Below are 26,536 nucleotides of genomic sequence, written 5' to 3'. Positions count from 1 at the left end.
TTCTGTATTTGACATTTTTATGAAGGAAAGGCATTCAACAATGCTAACATACAGCTTTAATTAGTACTGCAAGCTGGCACTGATAGATCTCTTCTTTGTTATGGACTCATTTTGTTTGTGGATTACATGAGAACATGATGAATACTAAAAATAACGGACACTGTTCTTACATGAGTTGAATTCAACTACAGGAAGTGAATTTGATAGGTTTAAAATACATTCATATGGGTTAAATACATTGACAGAGGATAACATTTAAGTGTACTGTATATTACGGGACAGTAGCTGTAATGTGAATATGCTGATGTAGCACAGTATGCACAGACCACAACATGTTTCAGTTGGCAATGCATTTAAAAATACTAAAAACATTCAAAGTAAAAAAATAATACAGTTAGTAAAAGTGCTTGAGGTCCTATACCTATTCTGTTCAACACTTCCAAGTAATACTGTCAATGTTCTTCATTGTGTTACACTCAGAGTAGACATGAAGCCTGTATAGCTAATGTAGGCTAAAACCTATACCTAGTCAGCTCTCAGGCAATACACCAAGCAGCAACTGGATATGAATCCAGAAACTTACAAGTCATTAAAATGGCCTAAGACTCACGTGACAAAGATAAAATGGTATAGATATAATATACATGGTACTACAAATAGCCTTTTCAAACCCCTACTGAGAGATAGTTAATATTCATATAGCATATGTTACAGTAACCTCGGGTGTGATTCAGAAAGAAATAGTTTTCATTGGTTTTTGTTGCATCACATGCATTTGAAGTTAATACGTTAAACCTGGTTTAAACAAGGCATGCAGTTTTCATTGTTTCCAGTACATTCCACTAAAATTGCAAGCGAGAAACAGTGCTACCAAAGAAGTGATAATCAACATTTCCAACCATCTTCTTTAGGTGAATTTGAAACAAACCACTGTTATCAAATACATTTTCCACGTGCAATTCAGTCATTCATGTTGGTCACCATCATCTTATTCTTCAATGAGACCAACTGAAGCAGTGAAGTGTATGCAGTAATATATAATGAGTCCAGTTCATATACAGTACAGTAGGGGTGAGTAACAGTGGGATCGGGAGAAGGAAAGTCTCCTCTGGACCTAGCGATCCATCTCATCCAGCAGTGGTGTGGCGTCTCCAGCGAGGGACATGGGCGTGCTCTCGATCATGGGGCTGGGAGAAGGTCGTGGGGTCATTCTGGGCCTCGTCTTCTTGCGCTCTGCCTCTTTCTCCTGGAGCCACTGCTCGGCCATCTTTCCCCAGTCCACCGCTGTGTGGGAAGTTGCCCTGAGGGTTGGGAGCAGGGAGAGAAGATAACTCACTATTTACTTACTCACTTGCAATGTAGCAGTTGTATGCTTCCTGAACAATTAGAGGTAAGTTATCTGCCGTTGGAAACTTCTGTAAGTACGCAGCTACGTACATTGACCATAATCTCTCCATTTGAATGACCCAAATTTAAATAGTTTCTCTATCGGATAATTCTGTCTAAGAGCTAGTTTTGAGAGGTGACTTACTTTGGTGTTGGTGTCCTGTGGTGGCGGGAGGAGGATGTTGATGATGGTGTGGAGGAGGAAGGGCGGTGTCCATGTCCGTGTGATCCGTGTGAGGACTGGGGAGTGTTGCTGGGGTACTGGGGCGTGGTGATAGTCTGCTGCTGGCTAGGGGTGGGGGTGGTGTATGAATAGCTGGGCGTCAGAAGGGGAGTAGCAATGGGCTGCTGAGCTGGTGTGGCAAACACCTGGGGCAGAAAAAATAAAGTTCAAGGGCTCATGTTGAACAGAAATATGAAAAACTGATAGAGATGAAAGTCCAAAGTTTTTGTGATTGTGACATTCAGATATACAGTAAGTGTCTGTGTATTCCAAACGTACATGATAGGCGCTGCTGCTCCCCCCTCCACCGCTGCTGCCACCAGTATAGCCGTACTGGCTGGATGCCCATCCGGCAGGTGTGGTGTTGGGGTTCTGGCCCTGGCCCGTTACCGCGGCAATGGCACTGAACATCTGAGAGGTCATGTTCTGAGGGAGGGCGTTCACTGCACGAGTCAGATCTGAGTGACAGACACACAGGGCATACATAACACATACAACTTTATACATTAGGAGAAGATTAAACAGAGAAACTGTTTCTTAAAAGTCCTTAAAATGCTGACGATTTCAACCTTAGGATGCATGAAATGTTGAAAACCAATTGAGGTAACATACAGTACATATCATAGCCATAGAACTCCTGGGGAGTGAGTATACACAGTAACTGACATAGGGCCAGAACAATACCAGTATCACGATACTCGTTAATATCGTGTCAAGGAAATAAAGCACAAAGCAGATTTAACTTCTTTAGGAAAACAGCCCTAATGTTGGAAACAAACATCATTATGTTGTCATCCAGAGTCACATGGATTTATTTTTACCAAGCTATAGCACACAATATTCTACATACAGCAGGTTTTTAAATAACCAAAGAGTTTTGTCTGCTTCGTGTTTTCCTTTTTGCCATGAAAAACATATGGTGATACTGATATCGTCCCGGCCCTAAACTGACCTGCAATGTTAATATTGGCTGGCGTGGCATTGACAGAGGCCGGGGTTCGTGTTCTACTGCTGCTGCTGGGAGTAATTCCTGTAGGAGAAATACCAAATATCAGATAACAGAAGTGATCCATCATTAGAGCACGATTACCCTGGACTGTAGGTTTCATTGTGTGGCATTCTGTGTAGGCTCTGACCTGCCACTGGCTCCTGGAAATGGTCTTTGAACCAGCGGAAGAGTCCATTGACTGTGGGAAAAATCTGGCCTCTGTATCTGAACCCCTCAGGCGTGACAGTCACAAACTCAACCCTGCATGCCAGAGAAGTCATGCCATTCTGATTATGACAATATAACAATGACAGTACATTATGTGACATTACATTACAACACCACAGTATAGTACTTTATGAAGGTTCACTGAACAGTGATGATTACTGTGGATACATGTGACAAACCCTCCTGAGTGAGTGAGAGAGAAGTAAATAAGGGTTAATGTTTATGTCCTTTCATGTCTCTAAACAAGCACCAATAATCACTCTTTCTCTTGGCAGGCAACAGCGGCAGAGACAAACAGGCGCTTTATGCTTTCCCTACTGTACTGACACACATTCTGTGTTTGGGTTTTGAGGGTGAGGCAGTTCCATTTCCAACACAAGTGCTTTTTTCTTTAGGGTGTCAATTGCACATGAAAGAAAATGAAGTCAAGTGCAACTCCAGCATTTCTATATCTATGCAAATGCATGCATTGTATGAATGGGTGTTTATTTGAATGACAAAGGCAGCGGCTAGTGTGGTTGGCAGTCCTGAGGTAACCTTGGTTTTCCGCGGGGCTGGTAACCGAGCAGAAACTTCCCTGGCAGCTCTCTACAGGCAGACACATAGTAGGGGATGAATGTAGGCTTTTCCTTCTTGCTTTTCACCAATACCTCCTCCATTTTCTGCAATTCAAAAAACAGGGATGGAAGCTGATGATCAATCGAAGAGAATTGAAGGTTTCTATCCCATCTGTCTCTTTGAAACTCTTATTCTCTCTCTCAAACACACACACACACACACACACACACACACACACACACACACACACACACACACACACACACACACACACACACACACACACACACACACACACACACACACACACACACACACACACACACACACACACATAAATACACATTCATACACAATGATACTGTGAACTGAAAGAAAGTATATCCTTGTTCCTACCTTTCGGTCTCCACCATTGCATTCTTGAAAATACTTGTGACCAAGTAGATCGCGAGCAAACGCAGCCATTGGTTGAACGTATCTGGCTGTGATTTCATCCAGATCTTCAAATTCCTGAGAAAAAGGTCAAACAACCTAGTGAAACACATTGGTTTCATGCCAAATGGCGCCCTATTCCCTACATAGTGCACTACTTCTGTGGATTATATAGGGAAAGGGTGCCATTTTGGACGCAGATAATTATATTCATACAGGCATATACTGCTTCATAATGAAGAAGCCTGTGAATGGAGCTGACCTCAGTGTTGATCCACAGGGTATGTCCCAGGCTGAAGGCGTTCTCCTTGCCCTCCTCTCGTACGTCAATGTGCTGGTAGATGCAATCAGCAACCTTCCAAGTAACAGTCAGGTGGTTCTCTCCTTTACTGCTGGGCCTGATGATCACATCTCCCTGGTCCATGGACTCCATCATCTTCTCTGCCTGCTTGAAGTTGATGTTATGGAACGATGGGTGGGCTATCACCCTCTTGATGTAGGCTACAGGGAGTGGAAAGATGTATTTTAGCATTTGGTATTATATTATTAGGCCTGGTCTCCCAGACATAGATGTAGCCTAGTCCTGGACTAAAAAACACTTTAAATGTAACATTTCCAATGACCATGCTTCTTATTCCAGGACTAGGCTTAATCTGTGTCCCGGAAACCAGCCCAAAATCTACTCTTACCAAAACCATTACCAAAATCAACCAATAATAAAAGATGAATCAAGAATGTAATTTTATCAATTTATCAATTCCAGCTATGTTCTCCATCTAGAGTTGTACAGTAAGATCTCAGACAGGTTCACACTTGTTCTCTGCTGTTTCTTCTTGGCCTCCTCCTCCTGCTTCACATCCTCTGTCTCAGTGTCAAAGTCGTAGTAGGTGTCCTTGGGAAGCTTCCACTCATTGTTCTTATCCGACAGGTCTGACGTCCGACAGGTCAGATCCACACTGAGCTTCTCAATGTCAATCTTCATGATCCTGCAGTGCACTGTCATGCCCACCTACAGCAGGTTCAAGTTAAAGTGTTATATGACTTTTATAAAGTGTTATGACTTTTATAAAGTGCTATATGACTTTTATAAAGTGTTATATGACTTTGGTAATTGACTGTTAGTTATACTGAAATCGAGAGATATTTTGGGGGAAGCTACAGTGATACCTTAACCCTTTCTTCAGGATGCTTGACCACTTTGTCACTGAGGAACTTGGTAGGGATAAAGCCAGTGACTCCGTTGTCCATGCGACAGCGGACCCCAATAGCTTGGCCAGGGCAGGAGCCACTGTCAAAATGATTCCACACCTGCCAAAGAAAACAGAGGCTATGTCATACTTTGTTGATCAAAAAGATAGCTGTGGTCAATAAAACTATAGCAACAAATAACAATAATCTAGAAACTTAAAACCCGATAACCCACCACTCTTCAGATGGGCTGTCACTCACAGTGTGCAAGTATAGATTGCAGCAGAATATGGAGCATATCAGATTCTCACCTCGCTGAGCTCAGGGAAGTTATCCTGCTGACAGAAAGGACACTGCCACAGACCTGTCTCATCATTCCTTATGGCCTGGTCATAACTCTCCCCCTGGGGGCGCCGGTGAGCAATGCCTGTCACCACACTGGTGATCAGTTTACCTAGAGAGCCACGATACCAGACAGACCGAGACCATGAAAACAGTGTTGAGATACCAATAAGAAAGTTATACATGTTTTCTACTATGTCCACATTGGGGCTGTGACTCCCTGCACCAAAAAAGCATGGTAGTGTGCATGTTAACCCATCACTTTGAAAGAGATATCAATAAGGCCCTGGTTGAGAAGGAACATTACGTACCGATGTAAAAGGTCTCTGGTGTCTCCTTGGTGAGCAGGTTGAAGATCTCCTCTGTGTTAGGTCCTCTGTAGGTGGACCTCAGGTCTTTGTACCGGCAGCTCAGCTCAGCACGGATGTCATACAGGGTGATGCCCTTGTTACCATAGCCCTGTGGACACAGAGAGTCTCAAACTACAATGTCCTCAGATCAGGAAGAGTATGCAAGCGCTTCATAACTACCCAGAGTAGGACAACGGATGTGTTCCAAATGGCACCCTATTCCCTATATAGTGCACTACTTCTGGGATGCAGCCTACATCTCCCACACTGACCTGTCTTTCCAGTTCCTCAGCAAAGGCGTCCAAGTCTAAGTCTTTGAGCCGCTCCGGGTTTTCCAGGATCTCCTCCAGTGCTCCGGCCGGGTTGGCATCCTCCGCTGACTCATCGTACTCCAGGGCATCCACGGCCATCTTCCTGGCCCACTCGTAGGTCTCTGGGTGCACCCGCGACCCGTCCAGAACCTCAATATAGGAGTCAGTACTGCAGGTAGGGAGAGACACTATTTAGTGAATTGGCTGTGTGATGATGTCAATAAATGTAATAGTGAATGTTACTATTATGAGTTAAATTTCAAATCAAAATATGGTTTTAAGTCTCAGGAATTTTCTGCGGTATTGCATGAATGACCATGCCCAATGTTCTGAGACCGACCTGTCTCCAAGTGAAGCTGTGTCAATCTTGATGAAACCAGCACAGTTGATGAAGACCTTGGGGCCCATGTGACACATGGTGACCAGCTGAGTGCGGTTTTCCAGACGAGTGTTATTTTGCTTCAGGATCTGGAAACAGAGATGTAAAAGTATCTGTTCAGATGTCAGTACAGTAGAGCAGTGGTTCCCAAACTGTGGGTTGCGCAGGGTCCAGCTTTAAACTTACTCTTAAAAGTTGTAATAGTAGAATGCCAAAGGTGCAATTTCGAGTAGTGCATCATCAGTTTTCTCGTCATGTCAGTCATTGCATACCTTAGAGAGCTGTTTATAACTTGTCAGAAATGTCCAGATCAAGTAGCGCATGTCAGATAAAGTTTTTTTAGCTAGGGTTTTTTGCCCATAGATTTTGTGGAAAAGTTTGAGTCATTCAAATATGACATGAATACACATTAGACATTTGTGTATTCATGTCAGAAAATTTGCTTTAAAACCACAAAATCTTCTCTGCACCCCATGACAAAATGTGTAGAATTGCAGAAAATAAACTTTAAACCTGCAAAATGTTCTCTCCACCAACAAAAGGGGTGTGAACAGTTTGTGTCATGAACAGTGCTTGCGCCCATAGAAATAGATGTGACGCGAGTGCAAGTGGGGGAATGGGATTTCCACAATGCTGGAAGGGGGGCCTGAGTGAAAAAGTTGAGGAACCCCTGCAGTAGAGTAATGAGAAACTATAATAATAAAAACATATTGGTACATATTGCTACTGTATATTGATCAATTATATCTGGTAACACTTGGTATATTGTTGCTTTTATATCTGTGTAGTAACACTGTAATTACATTGTATTAACATGTTGGCAATCTAGATGCCTTATATGATCTATGTCTTACCCTGAGCAGGTGGGATCCCTTCCTGGGCCCCAGGCCACAGACGTACTGCACCAGGCTCTGGGTGTAGGGGTGGGCCATGGCCCGGTTCACATCCACACCCACTTCATTCACCCGGTTGATGAACTCACAGTACAGAGCATTCAGCAGGTCCTCCTTCACTACATGCTCCTGTTTGGGAAGCAAACAGAGAACAGTTAGACTCACTCTTTACAGACACATTGATTCACAGACTTTGATTCAAACCAGACTATGATTATCATGTACAGTCAACTAGACTTGCAGGAGCATTTGGGTGATTCCACTCCAGCATGGCCCGAAAATATTTATGTTATCACAGATTGTTCTGGCAATTCTCACAAAAACTGAATTAGGAGGAAGGATGTTCAACATGGTTTTTACATTTGTATCACAACATTTTTTTTTAACCATTTTAGGCCTTTTTAAAACTTATACCTGCCTCCTGTAAGACCCTATGATCCCTGAACCATACATGTTACAGACAACATCTTGGTGTTTGGAACAATATACTCTTTAAACACATTACATTTCGAGAGTGGGCTCTCCATTTTATACATTGACATTATAGGTTATTAACCAATCACAGCTAGGGCTGTTACGATGACCAGAGTCATGACCGCAGTCAAATTCCACGTGACCATTTAGTCACGGTAACTTGGCCTCTTCAAGCTCTGATGCTGCTGATGGTCATTAGTAGCCTCAGCACTCTATTGTCCCTCTAATCACTCTGTCATCAATGCAAATGTAATTGAAAATGTAATCTATAGGCTATTCAATTGCGTGAGAAAACAGAGTTTTGATGGCTTCTATTAAAAAGAGGAGGTTCCCATCAGCTTTCTATAGGCTAGGCTTACTATATTTATTTCTCAACTAACCTAATATTAAGAAAATTGCTTTGCTTTACAACAGGAGTATAGCCTACCTGCCTGGAATGAAAATGAACCATGGCAAAAGCGTCCTCCATTTGCTATTTAAGTGCATAGATTACAATTATTTTTCCCCCCTGTCCCTGTTCCCGAGACAGGTGCATGACAATGGTCCATTCTAAATAAAAACTAATTTCACACATACAGTATATTAATTAGCATATGTAAAGACAATATTAAATTATGAATAGTCTGATGGGTGACAATATCACTTGTGAACTTGTGAATTACCTATAATCTTTAACATTTTATTTCACCTTTATTTAACCAGGTAGGCTAGTTGAGAACAAGTTCTAATTTACAACTGCAACCTGGCCAAGATAAAGCAAAGCAGTGCGACACAAACAACAACACAGAGTTACACATGGAATAAACAAACATACAGTCAATAACACAATAGGAAAAAAAAGTCTATATACAGTGTGTGCAAATGAGGTAAGCCATAGGCCATAGTGGCGAAATAATTACAATTTAGCAATTAAACACTGGAGTGATAGCTGTGCAGATGATGATGTGCAAGTAGAGATACTGGGGTGCAAAAGAGCAAAAACAAAAAAATAACAGTATGGGGATGAGGTAGTTGGATGGGCTATTTACAGATGGGCTATGTACAGGTGCAGTGATCTGTGAGCTGCTCTGACAGCTGGTGCTGAAAGTTAGTGAGGGAGATATGAGTCTCCAGCTTCAGTGATTTTTGCAATTCGTTCCAGTCATTGGCAGCAGAGAACTGGAAGGAAATGCGGCCAAAGGAGGAATTGGCATTGGGGGTGACCAGTGAAATATACCTGCTGAAGCGCGTGCTACGGGTGGGTGCTGCTATGGTGACCAGTGAGCTGACATAAGGTGGGGCTTTACCTAGCAAAGACTTATAGATGACCTGGAGCCAGTGGGTTTGGCGACGAATATGAAGCGAGGGCCAGCCAACGAGAGCATTCAGGTCGCAGTGGTGAGTAGTAAATGGGGCTTTGGTGACAAAACGGATGGCACTGTGATAGACTGCATCCAATTTGCTGAGTAGAGTGTTGGACGCTATTTTGTAAATGACATCGCTGAAGTCAAGGATCGGAAGGATAGTCCGTTTTACGAGGGTATGTTTGGCAGCATGAGTGAAGGATGCTTTGTTGTGAAATAGGAAGCCGATTCTAGATTTAATTTTGGATTGGAGATGCTTAATGTGAGTCTGGAAGGAGAGTTTATAGTCTAACCATACACCTAGGTATTTGTAGATGTCCCCATATTCTAAGTCAGAACCGTCCAGAGTAGTGATGCTGGACAGATGGGCAGGTGCAGGTAGCGATTGTTTGAAGAGCATGCATTTAGTTTTACTTGCATTTAAGAGCAGTTGGAGGCCACGGAAGGAGAGTACAGCCTTGAAGCTCGTCTGGAGGTTAGTTAACAGTGTCCAAAGAAGGGCCAGAAGTATACAGAATGGTGTCATCTGCGTAGAGGTGGATCAGAGAATCACCAACAGCAAGAGCGACATCATTGATGTATACAGAGAAAAGAGTCGGCACGAGAATTTAACCCTGTGGCACCCCCATAGAGACTGCCAGAGGTACGGACAACAGGCCCTCCGATTTGACACACTGAACTCTGTCTGAGAAGTAGCTGGTGAACCAGGCGAGGCAGTCATTTGAGAAATTAAGGCGGTTGAGTCTGCCAATAAGAATGTGTTGATTGACAGAGTCGAAAGCCTTGGGCAGGTCTATGAATACAGCTGCATAGTATTGTCTCTTATCAATGGAGGTTATGATATCGTTTAGGACCTTGAGCGTGGCTGAGGTGCTCCCATGACCAGCTCGGAAACCAGATTGCATAGCGGAGAAGGTACGGTGGGATTCGAAATGGTCGGTGATCTGTTTGTTAACTTGGCTTTCGAAGACCTTAGAAAGGCAGGATATGATAGATATAGGTCTGCAGCAGTTTGGGTCTAGAATGTCTCCCCCTTTGAAGAGGGGGATGACTGGGGCAGCTTTCCAATCTTTGGGGATCTCAGACGATACGAAAGAGAGGTTGAACAGGCTAGTAATAAGGGTTGCAACAATTTCGGCTGATCATTTTAGAAAGAGAGGGTCCAGATTGTCTAGCCCTGCTGATTTGTAGAGGTCCAGATTTTGCAGCTCTTTCAGAACATCAGCTATCTTGATTTGGGAGAAGGAGAAATGGGGGAGGCTTGGGCAAGTTGCTGTGGGGGGTGCAGGGCTGTTGGCCAGGGTAGGGGTGGCCAGGTGGAAAGCATGGCCAGCCGTAGAAAAAGGCTTATTGAAATTCTCAATTATCGTGGATTTATTTATGTTTCCTAGCCTCAGTGCAGTGGGCAGCTGGGAGGAGGTGCTCTTATTCTCCATGGACTTTACAGTGTCCCAGAACATTTTGGAGTTTGTGCTGCAAGATGCAAATTTCTGTTTCAAAAATCTAGCCTTTGCTCTCCTAACTGCCTGTGTATATTGGTTCCGAACTTCCCTGAAAAGTGCATATCGCGGGGGCTATTCGATGCTAATACAGTACGCCACAGGATGTTATTGTGCTGGTCAAGGGCAGTCAGGTCTGGAGTGAACCACGGGGTATATCTGTTCCTGGATCTACATTTTTTGAATGGGGCATGCTTATTTAAGATTGTGAGGAAAGCACTTTTAAAGAATAACCAGGCATCTTCTACTGACGGAATGAGGTCAATATCCTTTCAGGATACCCGGGCGAGGTCGATTAGAAAGGCCTGCTCGCTGAAGTGTTTTAGGGAGCGTTTGACAGTGATGAAGGGTGGTCGTTTGACCGCAGACCCATTACGGACGCAAGCAACGAGGCAGTGATCTATATTGGTGTATATTGGTTCCTAACTTCCCTGAAAAGTGCATATCGCGGGGGCTATTCGATGCTAATACAGTACGCCACAGGATGTTATTGTGCTGGTCAAGGGTAGTCAGGTCTGGAGTGAACCACGGGGTATATCTGTTCCTGGTTCTACATTTTTTGAATGGGGCATGCTTATTTAAGATTGTGAGGAAAGCACTTTTAAAGAATAACCAGGCATCTTCTACTGACGGAATGAGGTCAATATCCTTCCAGGATACCCGGGCGAGGTCGATTAGAAAGGCCTGCTCGCTGAAGTGTTTTAGGGAGCGTTTGACAGTGATGAAGGGTAGTCGTTTGACTGCAGTCCCATTACTGAAGACAGCAGAGGTGTATTTGGAGGGCAGGTTGGTTAGGATGATATCTATGAGGGTGCCTGTGTTTACGGATTTGGGGTTATACCTGGTAGGTTCATTGATAATTTGTGTGAGATTGAGGGCATCAAGCTTAGATTGTAGAATGGCCGGGGTGTTAAGCATGTCCCAGTTTAGGTCACCTAACAGCACGAGCTCTGAAGATAGATGGGGGGGCAATCAATTCATATATGGTGTCCAGGGCACAGCTGGGGGCAGAAGGTGGTCTTTAGCAAGAGGCAACGGTGAGAGACTTGTATCTGGAAAGGTGGATTTTTAAAAGTAGAAGCTCAAATTGTTTGGGCACAGACCTGGATAGTAAGACAGAACAGTAGATTGCAACTCTTTTCCCTTTGGCAGTTCTATCTTGTCGGAAAATGTTATAGTTAGGGATGGAAATTTCAGGGTTTCTGGTGGCCTTCCTAAGCCAGGATTCAGACACGGCTAGGACATCCGGGTTGGCGGAGTGTGCTAAAGCAGTGAATAAAACAAACTTAGGGAGGAGGCTTCTAATGTTAACATGCGTGAAACCAAGGCTTTTACGGTTACAGAAGTCAACAAAATGAGAGCGCCTGGGGAATGGGAGTGGAGCTAGGCACTACAGGGCCTGGATTAACCTCTACATCACCAGAGGACCAGAGGAGGAGTAGGATAAGGGTACAGCTAAAGGCTATAAGAACTGGTCGTCTAGTAGAGGTCAACCGATTATGATTTTTCAACGGCGATACCGATTATTGGAGGACCAAAAAAAGACAATGCCGATTAATAGGCCGATCTTTTTAATTGTATTTATTTATTTGTAATAATGACAATTACAACAATACTGAATGAACACTTTTATTTTAATCAAATCAATTTAGCTTCAAATAAATAATGAAACATGTTCAATTTGGTTGAAATAATGCAAAAACAAAGTGTTGGAGAAGAAAGTAAAAGTGCAATATGTGCCATGTAAAAAAGCTAACATTTAAGTTCCTTGCTCAGAACATGAGAACATATGAAAGCTGGTGGTTCCTTTTAACATGAGTCTTCAATATTCCCAGTTAAGAAGTTTTAGGTTGAGATTATTATAGGAATTATAGGACTATTTCTCTCTATACCATTTGTATTTCATATACCTTTGACTATTGGATGTTCTTATAGGCACTTTAGTATTGCCAGTGTAACAGTATAGCTTCCGTCCCTCTCCTCGCCCCTACCTGGCCTCGAACCAGGAACACATCGACAACAGCCACCCTCGAAGCATCATTACCCATTGCTCCACAAAAGCCGGGGCCCTTGCAGAGCAAGGGGAACAACTACTCCAAGTCTCAGAGCGAGTGACCTTTGAAACGCTATTAGCGCGCACCCCGCTAACTAGCTAGCCATTTCACATCGGTTACACCAGCCTAATCTCTGGAGTTGATAGGCTTGAAGTCATAAACAGCGCAATAGCTGCTGGCAAATGCACGAAAGTGCTGTTTGAATGAATGCTTACGAGCCTGCTGCTGCCTACCACCGCTCAGTCAGACTGCTCTATCAAATATCAAATCATAGACTTAATTATAACATAATAACACACAGAAATACGAGCCTTAGGCCATTAATATGGTCAAATCCGTAAACAGTGAAATACGGAACCGTTCCATATTTCACTGCTTTTGTTAAATCATCCCCCGTTTGGCGAAGTTGGCTGTCTTTGTTAGGAAGAAATAGTCTCCACAGTTCACAACGAGCCAGGCGGCCCAAACTGCTGCATATACCCTGACTCTGTTGCACAGAATGCAAGAGAAGTGAGACAATTGCCCTAGTTAAAAGAAATTCATGTTAGCAGGCAATATTAAGTAAATATGCAGGTTTAAAAATATATACTTGTGTATTGATTTTAAGAAAGGCGTTGATGTTTATGGTTAGGTACACATTGGTGCAACGACAATGCTTTTTCGCAAATGCGCTTGTTAAATCACCCGTTTGGCGAAGTAGGCTATGATTCAATGATAAATTAACAGGCACCGCATCGATTATATGCAACGCAGGACAAGCTATATAAACTAGTAATATCCTCAACCATGTGTATTTAACTAGTGATTATGTTAAGATTGATTGTTTTTTATAAGATACGTTTAATGCTAGCTAGCACCTTACCTTGGCTCCTTGCTGCACTCACATAACAGGTAGTCAGCCTGCCACGCAGTCTCCTCGTGGAGCGCAATGTAATCGGCCATGATCGGTGTCCAAAAATGCCGATTTCCGATTGTTATGAAAACTTGAAATCGGCCCTGATTAATCGGTCTACCTCTATCGTCTAGTACTTTCGGAAAAGAGAGTAAAAGGAGCAGGTTTCTGGGCGCGGAAGAATAGATTCAAGGCATAATGTACAGACAAATGTATGGTAGGATGTGAATACAGTGGAGGTAAACCTAGGCATTGAGTGACGATGAGAGAGGTATTGTCTCTAGAGACATCAATTAAACCAGGTGAGGTCACCGCATGTGTGGGAGGTGGGACAAGAGGGTTAGCTGAGGCATATTGAGCAGGGCTGGAGGCTCTACAGTGAAATAAGACAATAATCACTAACCAAAACAGCAATGGACAAGGCATATTGACATTAGGGAGAGGCATGCGTAGCCGAGTGATCATAGGGTCCAGTGAGGAGCTGGGCAGGCTGGAGACACGGTGATTCAGACAGCTAGCGGGCCGGGGATAGCAGGCTAGCAGAAGGGCCTTAGAGGGACGTCGCGATGGAAGAAGTCTGTTGTAGCCCCCTCGTGCGGTTACATCGGCAGACCAGTCGTGATGGATCAGCAGGGGTCCGTGTAGTAAAAGGGTCCAGGCCAATTGGAAAAATAGGTGTAGTTATAGTAGCCCAAGAAATTGGCTGATGGATCTCTTCAGCTAACAGTCCGGTTAGCTGAGTAGGGGTGTTAAGGGGTGTTAACCCCCTGTGTCCTGGCTAAATTCCCAAGCTGTCCAGCATACCATCATGGTCACCTAATCATCCCCAGCTTTACAATTTGCTCATTCATCCCCCTCCTCTCCCCTGTAACTATTCCCCAGGTCGTTGCTGTAAATGAGAACGTGTTCTCAGTCAACTTACCTGGTTAAATAATGGTAAAATAAAATAAATAAATAAAAATAAATGCTCTAGACAGCTAGCAAGCCGCGGCTAGCAGGCTAGCAGATGGGCATTCAGGGGACGTCGCAACAGAGGAGCCTGTTGAAAACCCCCCTCGGGCAGATTACGTCAGTAGTCCAGTCGTGATGGATCAGCGAGGCTCCGTATCGGCAATAAAAGGGGTCCAGGCCAATTGGCAAAATAGGTATTGTAGCCCAAGGAGTGGCTGATGGACCTCTTCAGACAGCCGGGAGATGGGCCTAGCATAGGTTAGCTCCAGGCTAATTGGCGCTTGCTTTGGGACAGAGACGTTAGCCAGGAGAAGCCAATCGGATAGCAGCTAACTAGCTGCGATGATCCAGGTGAAGAGGTTCAGAGCTTGCGGTAGGAATCCGGCGATATGGAGAAAAAGAAGTCAGATAAGCTCTGGGTTGAATCGCGCTGTGCAGACTGGCATGAGTTGTCCGGGCTAAAGGTTAGCTGATGACCGCTAGCAGTGGCTAGCTGACTACTAGCTAGTAGCTAGCTTCTGTTGGGGGTTCCGGTTCTAAAGTAAAGAAAATAGCAGATCTATACCACATTGGGTGAGGTGGGTTGCAGTAGAGTATGTTGAAGTTGGGGTTAAGAAAAATATAAAAAATATATGCGAAGAAAAAAGATATAAAAATATATATATAAAGATATATACACGGGACACGACAAGATGAAGACAAAGACGCCTGACTGCTACGCCACTTGTTAATGATGTATTATCACTTGTGAATGATGTATTATCACTTGTGATTGATGGATTACCACTTGTGAATGATGCCCAGCGTGTGCAGTAAGGCAAGAAACAGCACATGCCTTTTTTCTGCGTGACCTTTTCAAATCATAGTCGCACACCTCATGTAGTCTAGCCCATAGGCCTATATGTTTTGATACATTTTGTATCACAACTTAAGTAACCAAATTACCTCTTAAAATTAAGCACAATAATCCGCTTTACAACTGGTGTAGAGCCTTACTGGTATACAAAGTGGGTGCGTGAGTTGCAAGTTTAGGAAAGATAAGTTTCACCATAAATATGCACCTTTATAATAAAGCATTACATCCAGAATCTCATTTGCGGTCACTTTTGAGAACAGTATTTTCCCGCTAATTGATTGCATTTTGGAATATTTGTGCTTACTGCCGTGTGTGCATTACTGCACTTATAATGTGAAGAAATAGCCTAATAGTTTATAAACCTTTTAAGATAAACGTTCTGATCTGTTGCATCAGCCTCATTGCTTTTTTTGTTGCAACAATTTCAATGATTTTACTGAGTTAAAGTTCATTTGAGGAAATCAATCAATTGAAATAAATTCCTTAGGCCTTAATCTATGGATTTCACAAGACTGGGAACCGATACCTTGAAAATGGGCCTCAGGATCTTGTTGCGGTATTTTTTTGCATTGAAATTGCCAATCGATAAAATGGAATTGTGTTCGTTGTCCGTAGATTATGCATGCCCATACCATAACCCCACCATGTGGCACTCTGTTCACAATGTTGACATCAGAATACCGCTCACCCACACGACGCAGTACACACGGTCTGCGGTTGTGAGGCCGGTTGGACGTACTGCCACATTCTCTAAAACGATGGCGGCGGATCATAGTAGAGACATTAACATAAAATTCTGTGCCAACAGCTCTGGTGGACATTCCTGCAGTCAGCAGGACAACTGCACGCTCCCTCAAAACTGTGGCATTTTAGAGTTACCTTTTATTGTCCCCAGCACAAGGTACACATGTGTAATGATCATGGTGTTTAATCAGCTTCTTGATATGCCGCATTTTCCAGGTTGATGGATTATCTTGGCAAAGGAGAAATGCTCACTAATAGGGATGTAAACAAATTTGGGCCTCAAATTTGAGAGAAATAAGCTTTTTATGCATATGGAACATTTCCAGGATCTTTTATTTCAGTTTATGAAACATGGGACCAACACTTCACATGTTGCGTTGATATTTTTGTTCAGTGTAATTTGGTTTCTATCGCACCCCACAACTGTCCCAGAGTATGTTTGGAATATTTATTTCTCACACAGAAGGACAAGTTGACCAATAGAATAGGTCAACTTTTGTACTATGGGGGATAGTAGATTGACATAGGCTAGTGCTTTCGCTGTTTGTTAGGCCTACTCATCTTGCTGGCTGACAAAAACTAAATGTGGACAGTTCTTCTAACATCTTCAATATGCACCTCGTAATTCGAGGTGTTACGTCCCCGATGTGTCGGTCTTCACTTGTAGCCTACTTCGGAGCTGAGATGCCTGTGAGAAGGACCCGATCACGTGATGGGCATTGGCTAATAACAATTGAGATATCTGAGAGAGTCATGTAAGTGAGAGGTGCTTTGGAGCATGGCTGCAAAGAGAAGGGAATTATAATTATTATATTCAACCCAAGGGCAGAACGGCCACTTTGGCCGCAAAAGGCATGGATTTTTTAGGGGGCATTACGGCCACACAAGGGAGATGCCGCCAATAAATTCAAGGCATGGTGAGAATATTATCAAGTGCTTGTCAAATTATGAATGAGAGACTGATGAAGTGTGTGCAGCCTGCACAAGAAACAAAGCAGAGCTCATGCCTTCCATGTAACTTTTTTCAAATCATCATTAGTCACATCATGCAGCCTTAGAATGTATTAAAAAAATCTAAACATACAGTATAGCCCAATGTTTGTATCACAACTATAGTTGCTAAATTAAGCATATAGGAATCACTATTTCATTGTTAACCGCTCAACACAGAATAGCCGCACGTGCGTAGTCCCTCGGAAATCATTTGGAGAAAATATCCTTTGTATTTTATTCAGCTACGTTCAATTGTATTCTTCATACTATAAAATAATATAAAATAATGCCATGGAATTCTAAGCCAATCTTGTATGCTAAATGAACTAGTGTGGCCCACAGCCATATGGCATAGCTAGATCAGGGCATAACATAAGGACATTTCAGAGTATGCTATTCTGTTCTTCTGAAATAGACAACATTTTCTTCATAACATGTTTCTTAAGACCTGTTTAAAATAAATAATGTATTTATTGTGATTGTGAAGGCTATATTAAATGGATTTATTAGACTTTTTTTTTTAAATGTAGACATTCCAAAGGTCTGCATCAGTGGCTTGTAGGCTATGCGTGGAAGCCAGGAGATGCTAAACGTGTTTATGTTAATTAGCGTGAGACTGGCAGTTAAGAGTATGATGACACCAAGGCATGTATGGGACAAAAAGGTCCTAAAATGGCCACTTTCATCATGATTTTACAAAAAAACGTAAAAAGCACATCAAACATTCTTCCTCCCAATGAAGTTTCTATGTGAGAATTTGAGAACAATCTAAAATACCCCCCAAATTGGGCCATGCAGGCATGGAATTGTCCATTTAGTAAGGGTTTCTAAAGGATCTCTGTAAACCCTCAGTGTGATTTCATCAAAACCACCACTAGGTGATGATGATCTCCCAAGCATGCCTGGCCTAATGGAAACAGTAGTTGCATCCTGAATGGCACTCTATTCACTGTATTGTGCACTACTTTTAATCAAAGCCCTATTTGGAACTCAGTCTGTACCTGCAAAGGGTGTAACTTGAGGCAGAGGATGTCTTCGTCACTGCTGCACACCTGAGCATACTCCACCAGGGGGTCCTGGATCTTCCTGGCCACAGACACAGCCTGTCTCAGGAGAGGGGGGTAGTCCCGGAAATCTGCCTGTGGATTGGAGAAATAGAAAAATACAGTACCAGTCAAAAGTTAGGACACATCTACTCATTCAAGGGTTTTTCTTTATTTTACTATTTTCTACATTGTAGAATAATAGTGAAGACATCAAAACTATGAAATAACACATACATTATCATGTAGTAACTAAAAAAGTGTTAAACAAATCAAAATATATGTTATATGTTAGATTCTTCAAAGTAGCCACCCTTTGCCTTGATGACAGCTTCGCACACTCTTGGCATTCTTTCAACCAGCTTCACCTGGAATGCTTTTCCAACAGTCTTGAAGGAGTTCCCACATATGCTGAGCACTTGTTGGCTGCTTTTCCTTCACTCTGCAGTCCAACTCATCCAAAACCATCTCAATTGGGTTGAGGTCGGGTGATTGTGGAGGCCAGGTCATCTGATGCAGCACTCCATCACTCTCCTTCTTGGTCAAATAGCCCTTACACAGCCTGGAGGTGAATAATCTTTGAATAATCTTTTTTGGTTACTACATTTACATTTACGTCATTTAGCAGACGCTCTTACCCAGAGCGACTTACAAATTGGTGCATTCACCTTATGATATCCAGTGGAACAACCACTTTACAATAGTACATCTATATCTTTTTTTTGGGGGGGGGGGTTAGAAGGATTACTTTATCCTATCCCAGGTATTCCTTAAAGAGGTGGGGTTTCAGGTGTCTCCGGAAGGTGGTGATTGTGAGGGAAGGTGGTGAAGGTGAGGGAGCTTGTTCCACCATTGGGGTGCCAGAGCAGCGAACAGTTTTGACTGGGCTGAGCGGGAACTGTGCTTCCGCAGAGGTAGGGGGGCCAGCAGGCCAGAGGTGGATGAACGCAGTGCCCTTGTTTGGGTGTAGGGCCTGATCAGAGCCTGAAGGTACGGAGGTGCCGTTCCCCTCACAGCTCCGTGGGCAAGCACCATGGTCTTGTAGCAGATGCGAGCTTCAACTGGAAGCCAGTGGAGTGATTCCATATGTTATTTCATAGTTGTGATGTCTTTACTATTATTCTATAATATAGAAAATAGAAAAAATAAAGAAGAACCCTTGAATGAGTAGGTGTGTCCAAACTTTTGACTGGTACTGTATGTAGAGTTAAGAGAAAAATCTATTTAAGTGTCACTCACTCCACAATATTAGTCATTGGCAATACATATTACATATTTAAAACCACATTGTGGACCACTCAGAGAGAGTTTCTGGAGGTACAGTATGTAGAAAACCTCCAATGTAGCCAAAATTGAGATGAGGAAATGTCTTGTGAGAATAAAGAAAACATGTTTAGGGAAATGAGGGCAGGACTTCACCTCTGACTTCTTGCTGTTCATGTAGAGCATGGCCAGTTCATTGTCAACCAGCTCCACCCCGATGGTGGGGAAGGAGGACTCCTGCTCCAGCTCACTGGCAGTGCGTTTAATGTCCTCAATCACCATCTGGGCGTCCCTGCACAGGGAGTGAAGGGGGAACATTACAAACATTTAGGATTCGTCCCAAATGGCACCCAAGTAGTGCACTATATAGGGAATAGGGTGCTGTTTGGGATGCAACCTCAGTCATGTTAGTAATCTTCTTCAAACAGCAGTCTAAGAAGGCCACAGGTGAAAGAAACCAGGAGAGGGTTGCAAACCTGTTCTCCCCAGCTATAGCGATGATGTGAGGCTTCTTGCTGTTCAGAAACTTCTTCAGGGTTTCAATATCGTGGATCTAAAGGTAAGGTAGAACAAATATTACAATATTTACAACAATTATGGTCAATAATGGATGGTATGGTTATCTGAGCTTCTTCAAAACTCTTGCCTTGTGTCCCAAATGGACCCTATTCCCTACATAGTGCACTACTTCTTTCCCTATGGTACAAAAAAAAAGTATGAAAATGTATGCACTCACTACACTAATTGTAAGTCGCTCTGGATAAGAGCGTCTGCTAAATGACTAACATGTAAATGGGTGCCACTTGGTTTGGTTTTATATATACCTTTTTCTCCCTTTCATCCTCCCTCCATGCGTTCCTCCTCTTCAGGAAGTAAGGAAGCCTGAGGAAATCCCCCACCTCTCCGTCACCGTTCACCAGGGCACAGAACACTGGGGTGTCTCTGTAGACAGACAGAGGTTTGCAGTGAATAATAACTAAGTCATAAACATTGAGTTCCTATTAAATTTCTCGAGGGGCTATGTCATAAACCCTCAACATTCCAGAATGGGGTGAAAATGGTAGCCATATTGGCCAGGGAGAAATCCAAACCAGTCTAATTCGAATGAATGGCAGTAGAGGCATAATCCTGATTATACTTATGCAGGAAAACAAAAGTAAGGCATGTGATATTTAAAAAATGGTGTAATAGAATTGTCAACCTAAAATATTTTCATATAATTATAAATACAGTTTTATACACATTTTCTGTATAAATAGCCTCTAAAATATATGCAAACAGACCGTAAATGTCAAACATTTTGTTTTCTTGGAAAGTTTTGAGTGCAATTATACTGTATGATACAATATCAGTACTTGTTGCATTTACAACTTGACTAAGTTCTATCATCAACTGATTTAGCCAGTGTATGGCTGTGGATTGACTGCATAGATGCAGTAAAGAGGTCAATGGAACTCAACCAAAATAATGGAAATACCATGGAAACGCGTGGGGTGAAAGATGCCGTGGGGAAAGATCCCGAATCTCCTCATTGCCCTCCAGCAAAATTAGCCTACATTTAGGCTATTGTTTATACATGTCATGGTCACCAATCAACTGCATTACAGTTAAAAAGACTGACTAACACCACTTCTCTGTGCAAGCTATGCGGCAGGTAGCCTAGTGGTTAGAGCGCTGGACTAGTAACCGAAAGAAAGGTTGCAAGATCGAATCCCCGAGCTGACAAGGTAAAAATCTGTCGTTCGGCCCCTGAACAAGGCAGTTAACCCACTGTCCCTAGGCCGTCACTGAAAATAAGAATTTGTTCTTAACTGACTTGCCCAGTTAAATAAAGAATAAAAAAATGCTACCAGCTTATACAAACGGGAGTTAGCATAGCAGTCACTCAATATTTCTAAACCTGAGAAGGAACTACATCTAAATGTTATGCAGTGAAAACAGCCAAATATATCAAAATTGGACTTTAGTAACCACATAGTGGGCCAGACTTGACAAATATCCATTTTGATTGATCAGATTTGTGGAATGTGCGCCAATCCAGTGTCCTTCTATCCCCCACGATCTGCGTTCCATTGACCACTTACCACATCTATTGATTGAATGGAATGTTGGCATATTGGAAGTTCATTTGAGACAGTTAGAGAGACCCTATTCCCTATATGGTGCACTACTTTTGCCCAGAGGCACATAGGGTCTAATCAAAAGTAGTGCACTACATAGGGACTAGGGTGAAATTTGGGACACAAACAAAGTGAAGTCAGAGACAGTGTGCAGTACTCTACCTGCTGGATGAGAAGGCCACTCCCAGCACGCGGATCCCTTTGCCGTGGGCCTCAGACATGAGCTCCTCATCCTCCTCCTCCACTTGTTGGTCGGGCCGATAGGGCGCCACCTTCAGCCAGTTATACAGCTTCCTGCTGCAGGCCTGAGGGGCGGGCAACCACTATCACAACACTGTAGCAGGCTCAACAAAATCAATGCTCTGAGCCGCCTGCTTTGGAAAGTCAATACCAGAATAAGAAAATAAGTCATCAATACCACAGTAACAATGACGTCACATCAAAGTAAAGAAAAGAAGAAGAAAAATCGAATTAATTGTTGAGGTAATGTCTTCACAATATATCACAATAGATGTTGGTGCAGAAGATTTATCCTTGGGTGTGTGTGTGTGCGTGTGAGGGGGGGAGCGGGGGGGAGGAGTACCTTGATGATGTTCTCCTTTGCTTCTGCAATAAGTTTGTTCTTCAGCTCTTTTGCCATCTGCGGGTAAAGGAACTGTTTGAGGGATCGTTCAATGGCCAGAGTGCGCTGTCTGTTCCACTCCTGAACCTGGTGGCTGAACTCATCTCTGTAGTAAAACTGCTTTATCTCTTCATAGTACGCCTGGTCACCTCCGTACCTGCTCAACAAACATAGTGATATCATGGATACTTGACTGATTCAGAACAGTATACATGTAAACAGAACACATTTTGGAATATGTTATTACATGGTATTAATGGTTATTTCATGATATTAATGTTATTACACAAGCTCAGAACCTGCGTTGCAAATGGCAACCTATTCCCTACATCAGTGGTTCTTTTTATAGTCCCGTACCCCTTCAAAAACATTCAACCTCCAGCTGCGTACCCCCTCTAGCACCAGGGTCAGCACACTCTCAAATGTTGTTTTTTTGCCGTCATTGTAAGCCTGCCACACACACTATAAGATACATTTATTAAACATAAGAATGAGTGTGAGTTTTTGTCACAATCCGGTTTGTGGGAAGTGACAAAGAGCTCTTATAGGACCAGGGCACAAATAAAAATAATCAATAATATTGCTCTTTATTTAGCCATCTTACATATAAAACCTTATTTGTTCATCAAAAATGGTGAATAACTCACCACAGGTTAACGAGAAGGGTGTGATTGAAAGGATGCACATAACTCTGCAATGTTGGGTTCTATTGAAGAGAGTCTCAGTCTAAAAGCATTTTCCACACACAGTCTGTGCCTGTATTTAGTTTTCATGCTAGTGAGGGCTGAGAATCCACTCCCACATAGGTATGTGGTTGCAAAGGGCATCAGTGACTTAACAGTACTATTTGCCAAGGCAGGATACTCTGAGCGCAGCCCTATCCATAAATCTGGCAGTGGCTTCAAATTAAATTACATTTCCACAGAACCGCTTGTTGCAATTTCGATGAGGATCTCTTGTTCAGATATCGGTAAGTGGACTGGAGGCAGGAAATGAAAGGGATAATGAATCCAGTTGTGTGGTCCATTTCGGGATAGTACCTTTGTAATTGCGCACCCAACTCACTCATGTGCTTCGCTATATCACATTTGACATTGTCCGTAAGCTAGAGTTCATTTCCACACAAAAAAATCATACAATGATGGAAAGACCTGGGTGTTGTCCTTGTTAATGCAGACAAAGAAAAGCTCCAACTTCTTAATCATAGCCTCAATTTTGTCCCGCACATTGAATATAGTTGCGGAGAGTCCCTATAATCCTAGATTCAGATCATTCAGGTGAGAAAAAACATCACCCAGATAGGCCAGTCGTGTGAAAAACTTGTCATCATGCAAGAGGTCAGACAAGTGAAAATTAGTAAAGAAAACTTTAAGCTCGTCTCTTGTCAATATTTTGCCCCTTGATAACCAGCGCACTGGTTATGTTGTAAAAGCGTTATTTGGTCGCTGCCATTTTCATTGCATAATGCAGAAAATACACGAGCGTTCAGGGGCCTTGCTTTAACAAAGTTAACCATTTTCACTGTAGTGTCCAAAACTTTCAAGATGTCAGGCATTCCCTTGGCAGCAAGAGCCTCTCGGTGGATGATGCAGTGTACCCAAGTGGCGTCGGGAGCAACTGCTTGCACACGCGTTACCACTCCACTATGTCTCCCTGTCATGGCTTTTGCGCAATCAGTACTGATACCAACACATCTTGACCACCAAAGTCCATTTGATGTCACAAAGCTGTCTAGTAGTTTTAAAATATCCTCTCCTGTAGTTGTGGTTTGCAGAAGAGGATGTCTTCCTTAATTGACGCTCCATAAACATAACAGACATATACCAGGAGCTGTGCCAGGCCCGCCACGTATGTTGACTCATCCAGCTGTAACGCATAGAATTCACTGACTTGTATGCGAAGCAGTAATTGTTTCAAAACATCTCCTGCCATGTCACTGCTGCGTCGTGAAACAGTGTTGTTTGATGTATAGTCTATATTGTCTGTATAGTTTTTTTCCACCTTTTCCCCAAGCATTGTCCCAGCCATATCCGCGGCAGCAGGAAGAATTAAGTCCTCCACAATAGTTTGGGGCTTGTCTGTCCTATCCACTCGGTAGCTCACCATATAAGACGCTTCTAGCCCCTTCTTATTAATGGTATCTGTTGCTTTTATACATGTCTTACTAATCGAAAGTCGTCTTAATTCTCGCTCAAAAAACTCCCGTGGCTTATTTTTCAAATTGGCATGTTTAGTTCCTAAATTTCTGCGGAAGAGCGAAGGTTTCCCGTGACAGAGTAACGGTTAATGTGATTGGATGTTAATTATTTGACTAGGCTACCTGTATTTGACATTGTGTTGTTATTTTGAAGAAACACTAGATGGTTTAATTTTATTTTTGGCAGTGAAACGAGGCTACTCAGGCGAGAAAAAAACATCACCCAAATGTATAGCCTTGTTGGAAAATCTAAATGGACTGTTTGAAAATGTGAATTACATTTTTATTTGGCTTACCCCCCGACGGCATTGCGCGTATCCCTGGGATAGCCGCCCTACATAATGCACAGAATTTGACCAGAGCGTAGTGCACTATTTAGTTAATATGGTGCCATTTGGGAAGCTGACATTAATGTTATTAATATGTTATTACACAACGTTATAATAAAAAGCCCTCACCCCTTCACTCCAATCAGGTCAATACAGATGTTTATGGTGAGCAGGCCCTCTTCCTCTGCCTGGAACATCTTGAGGAACTGGTCTCCATTCAGCTCCTTTACAGGCTTGTTTTTCAGATACTTAAAGGAGTAACCATAATGGGCCTCATCCACATCCTATAGGAAAGATTAGACCACATACATGTCTGGTAGAGTACTTCAAACTAGATCACGACATATTAATATATGCACTAACTGTAAGTCGCTAAATGACTAAATGTAAAAATATGAGTCAATGAAAAGAACATGTTAGATGTATTTTTTATATACAGTATGTACTGTGCCATCAGAAAGTATTCATACCCCTTGACTTATTACACATTTTGTTGTCTTATAGCCTGAATTCAAAATGTATTAAATAGATTTTGTTTTCCCCTCACCCATCTACACACAATACCCCATAATGACAACGTGAAAACATGTTTTTTTATTTTTGCAAATATATAAAAAATGAAATACAGAAATATCTCATTCACTTAAGTATTCACACCCCTGAGTCAATACTTTGCGGAAGCACCTTTGGCAGCGATTACAGATTTGAGCCTTCTTGGGTGTCTGTATCAGCTTTGCACATCTGGATTTGGGGATTTTATCCCATTCTTCCTTGGAGATTTACTCAAGCTCTGCTAAGTTAGATGGGGAATGGCAGTGAACAGCAATCTTCAACTCTTTCCACAGATTTTCAATGTGATTCAAGTCTGGGCTTTGGCTGGGTTTCACATTCTTGTTCTGAAGCCATTCGAGGGTTGCTTTGGCTGTATGCTTGGGGTCATTGTCCTGTTGGAATGTACACTACATTTCAAAAGTTTGGGGTCACTTCAAAATGTCCTTGTTTTTGAAAGAAAAGCACATTTTTTGTCCATTAAAATAACATCAAATTGATCAGAAATACAGTGTAGGCATTGTTCATGTTGTAAATGACTATTGGAGCTGGAAACGTCTGATATTTAATGGAATATCCACATAGGCATACAGAGGCCCATTATCAGCATGTCACACCCTGATCTGTTTCACCTGTCCTCATTATTGTCTCCTGGGCGCTCTCCAAGGGCGCTCTCCTGGGCTACGGCAGTTTGGGAATAACAATCTGTCATTTCGAGGAATTCATGGCAGAGGTGAGAAGTTTTTGAGTCTCCTGTATCCGGGAGAAAGGTGGCCAGCAAACTGCTTGACTTACGTCAATTCCCTTTATTTAACCAGGTAGGCAAGTTGAGAACAAGTTATCATTTACAATTGCGACATGGCCAAGATAAAGCAAAGCAGTTCGACACATACAACAACATAGAGTTACACATTGAGTAAAACAAACATACAGTCAATAATACAGTAGAAAAATAAGTCTATATACAATGTGAGCAAATGAGGTGAGATAAGGGAGGTACAGGCAAAAAAGGCCATGGTGGCAAAGTAAATACAATATAGCAAGTAAAACACTGGAATGGTAGATTTGTAGTGGAAGAAAGTGCAAAGTAGAAATATAAATAATGGGGTGCAAAGGAGCAAAATAAATAAATAAATAAATACAGTAGGGGAAGAGGTAGTTGTTTGGGGTAAATTATAGATGGGCTATGTACAGGTGCAGTGATCTGTGAGCTGCTCTGACAGTTGGTGCTTAAAGCTAGTGAGGGAGATAAGTGTTTCCAGTTTCAGAGATTTTTGTAGTTCGTTCCAGTCATTGGCAGCAGAGAACTGGAAGGAGAGACGGCCAAAG

General features: G+C 42.5%; 1 protein-coding gene across 2 annotated transcripts in view; it reads right to left on the bottom strand.

Annotated features, from left to right (window-relative positions):
• LOC115163410 (transcription elongation factor SPT6) overlaps positions 1 to 26,536 on the bottom strand; it is a 41,328-nt gene continuing 14,792 nt past the window's right edge. Inside the window, exons 16-37 of one of the 2 annotated variants that reach the window (XM_029715244.1) lie at positions 24,788 to 24,942; positions 22,094 to 22,289; positions 21,673 to 21,815; positions 20,215 to 20,332; positions 19,867 to 19,943; positions 19,547 to 19,682; positions 18,086 to 18,223; positions 7,240 to 7,407; positions 6,347 to 6,474; positions 5,968 to 6,175; positions 5,657 to 5,804; positions 5,315 to 5,457; positions 4,983 to 5,123; positions 4,629 to 4,824; positions 4,078 to 4,316; positions 3,780 to 3,893; positions 3,363 to 3,487; positions 2,746 to 2,858; positions 2,562 to 2,639; positions 1,889 to 2,067; positions 1,532 to 1,755; positions 1 to 1,301 (exon numbers count right to left, since the gene is read on the bottom strand). In XM_029715244.1, coding sequence (XP_029571104.1) covers positions 1,115 to 1,301; positions 1,532 to 1,755; positions 1,889 to 2,067; positions 2,562 to 2,639; positions 2,746 to 2,858; positions 3,363 to 3,487; positions 3,780 to 3,893; positions 4,078 to 4,316; positions 4,629 to 4,824; positions 4,983 to 5,123; positions 5,315 to 5,457; positions 5,657 to 5,804; positions 5,968 to 6,175; positions 6,347 to 6,474; positions 7,240 to 7,407; positions 18,086 to 18,223; positions 19,547 to 19,682; positions 19,867 to 19,943; positions 20,215 to 20,332; positions 21,673 to 21,815; positions 22,094 to 22,289; positions 24,788 to 24,942 — 3,354 coding nt within the window. In that variant the 3' untranslated portion in view covers positions 1 to 1,114. Of the gene's footprint in view, positions 1,302 to 1,531; positions 1,756 to 1,888; positions 2,068 to 2,561; positions 2,640 to 2,745; positions 2,859 to 3,362; positions 3,488 to 3,779; positions 3,894 to 4,077; positions 4,317 to 4,628; positions 4,825 to 4,982; positions 5,124 to 5,314; positions 5,458 to 5,656; positions 5,805 to 5,967; positions 6,176 to 6,346; positions 6,475 to 7,239; positions 7,408 to 18,085; positions 18,224 to 19,546; positions 19,683 to 19,866; positions 19,944 to 20,214; positions 20,333 to 21,672; positions 21,816 to 22,093; positions 22,290 to 24,787; positions 24,943 to 26,536 lie in introns of those variants that run through there. The other variant, XR_003869735.1, reaches the window with a different exon arrangement.

The sequence above is a fragment of the Salmo trutta genome, chromosome 26, assembly GCF_901001165.1.
Source record: "Salmo trutta chromosome 26, fSalTru1.1, whole genome shotgun sequence".
NCBI classification, from domain to species: Eukaryota; Metazoa; Chordata; class Actinopteri; order Salmoniformes; family Salmonidae; genus Salmo; species Salmo trutta.
This window is presented reverse-complemented; position numbering and strand designations above follow the sequence as displayed.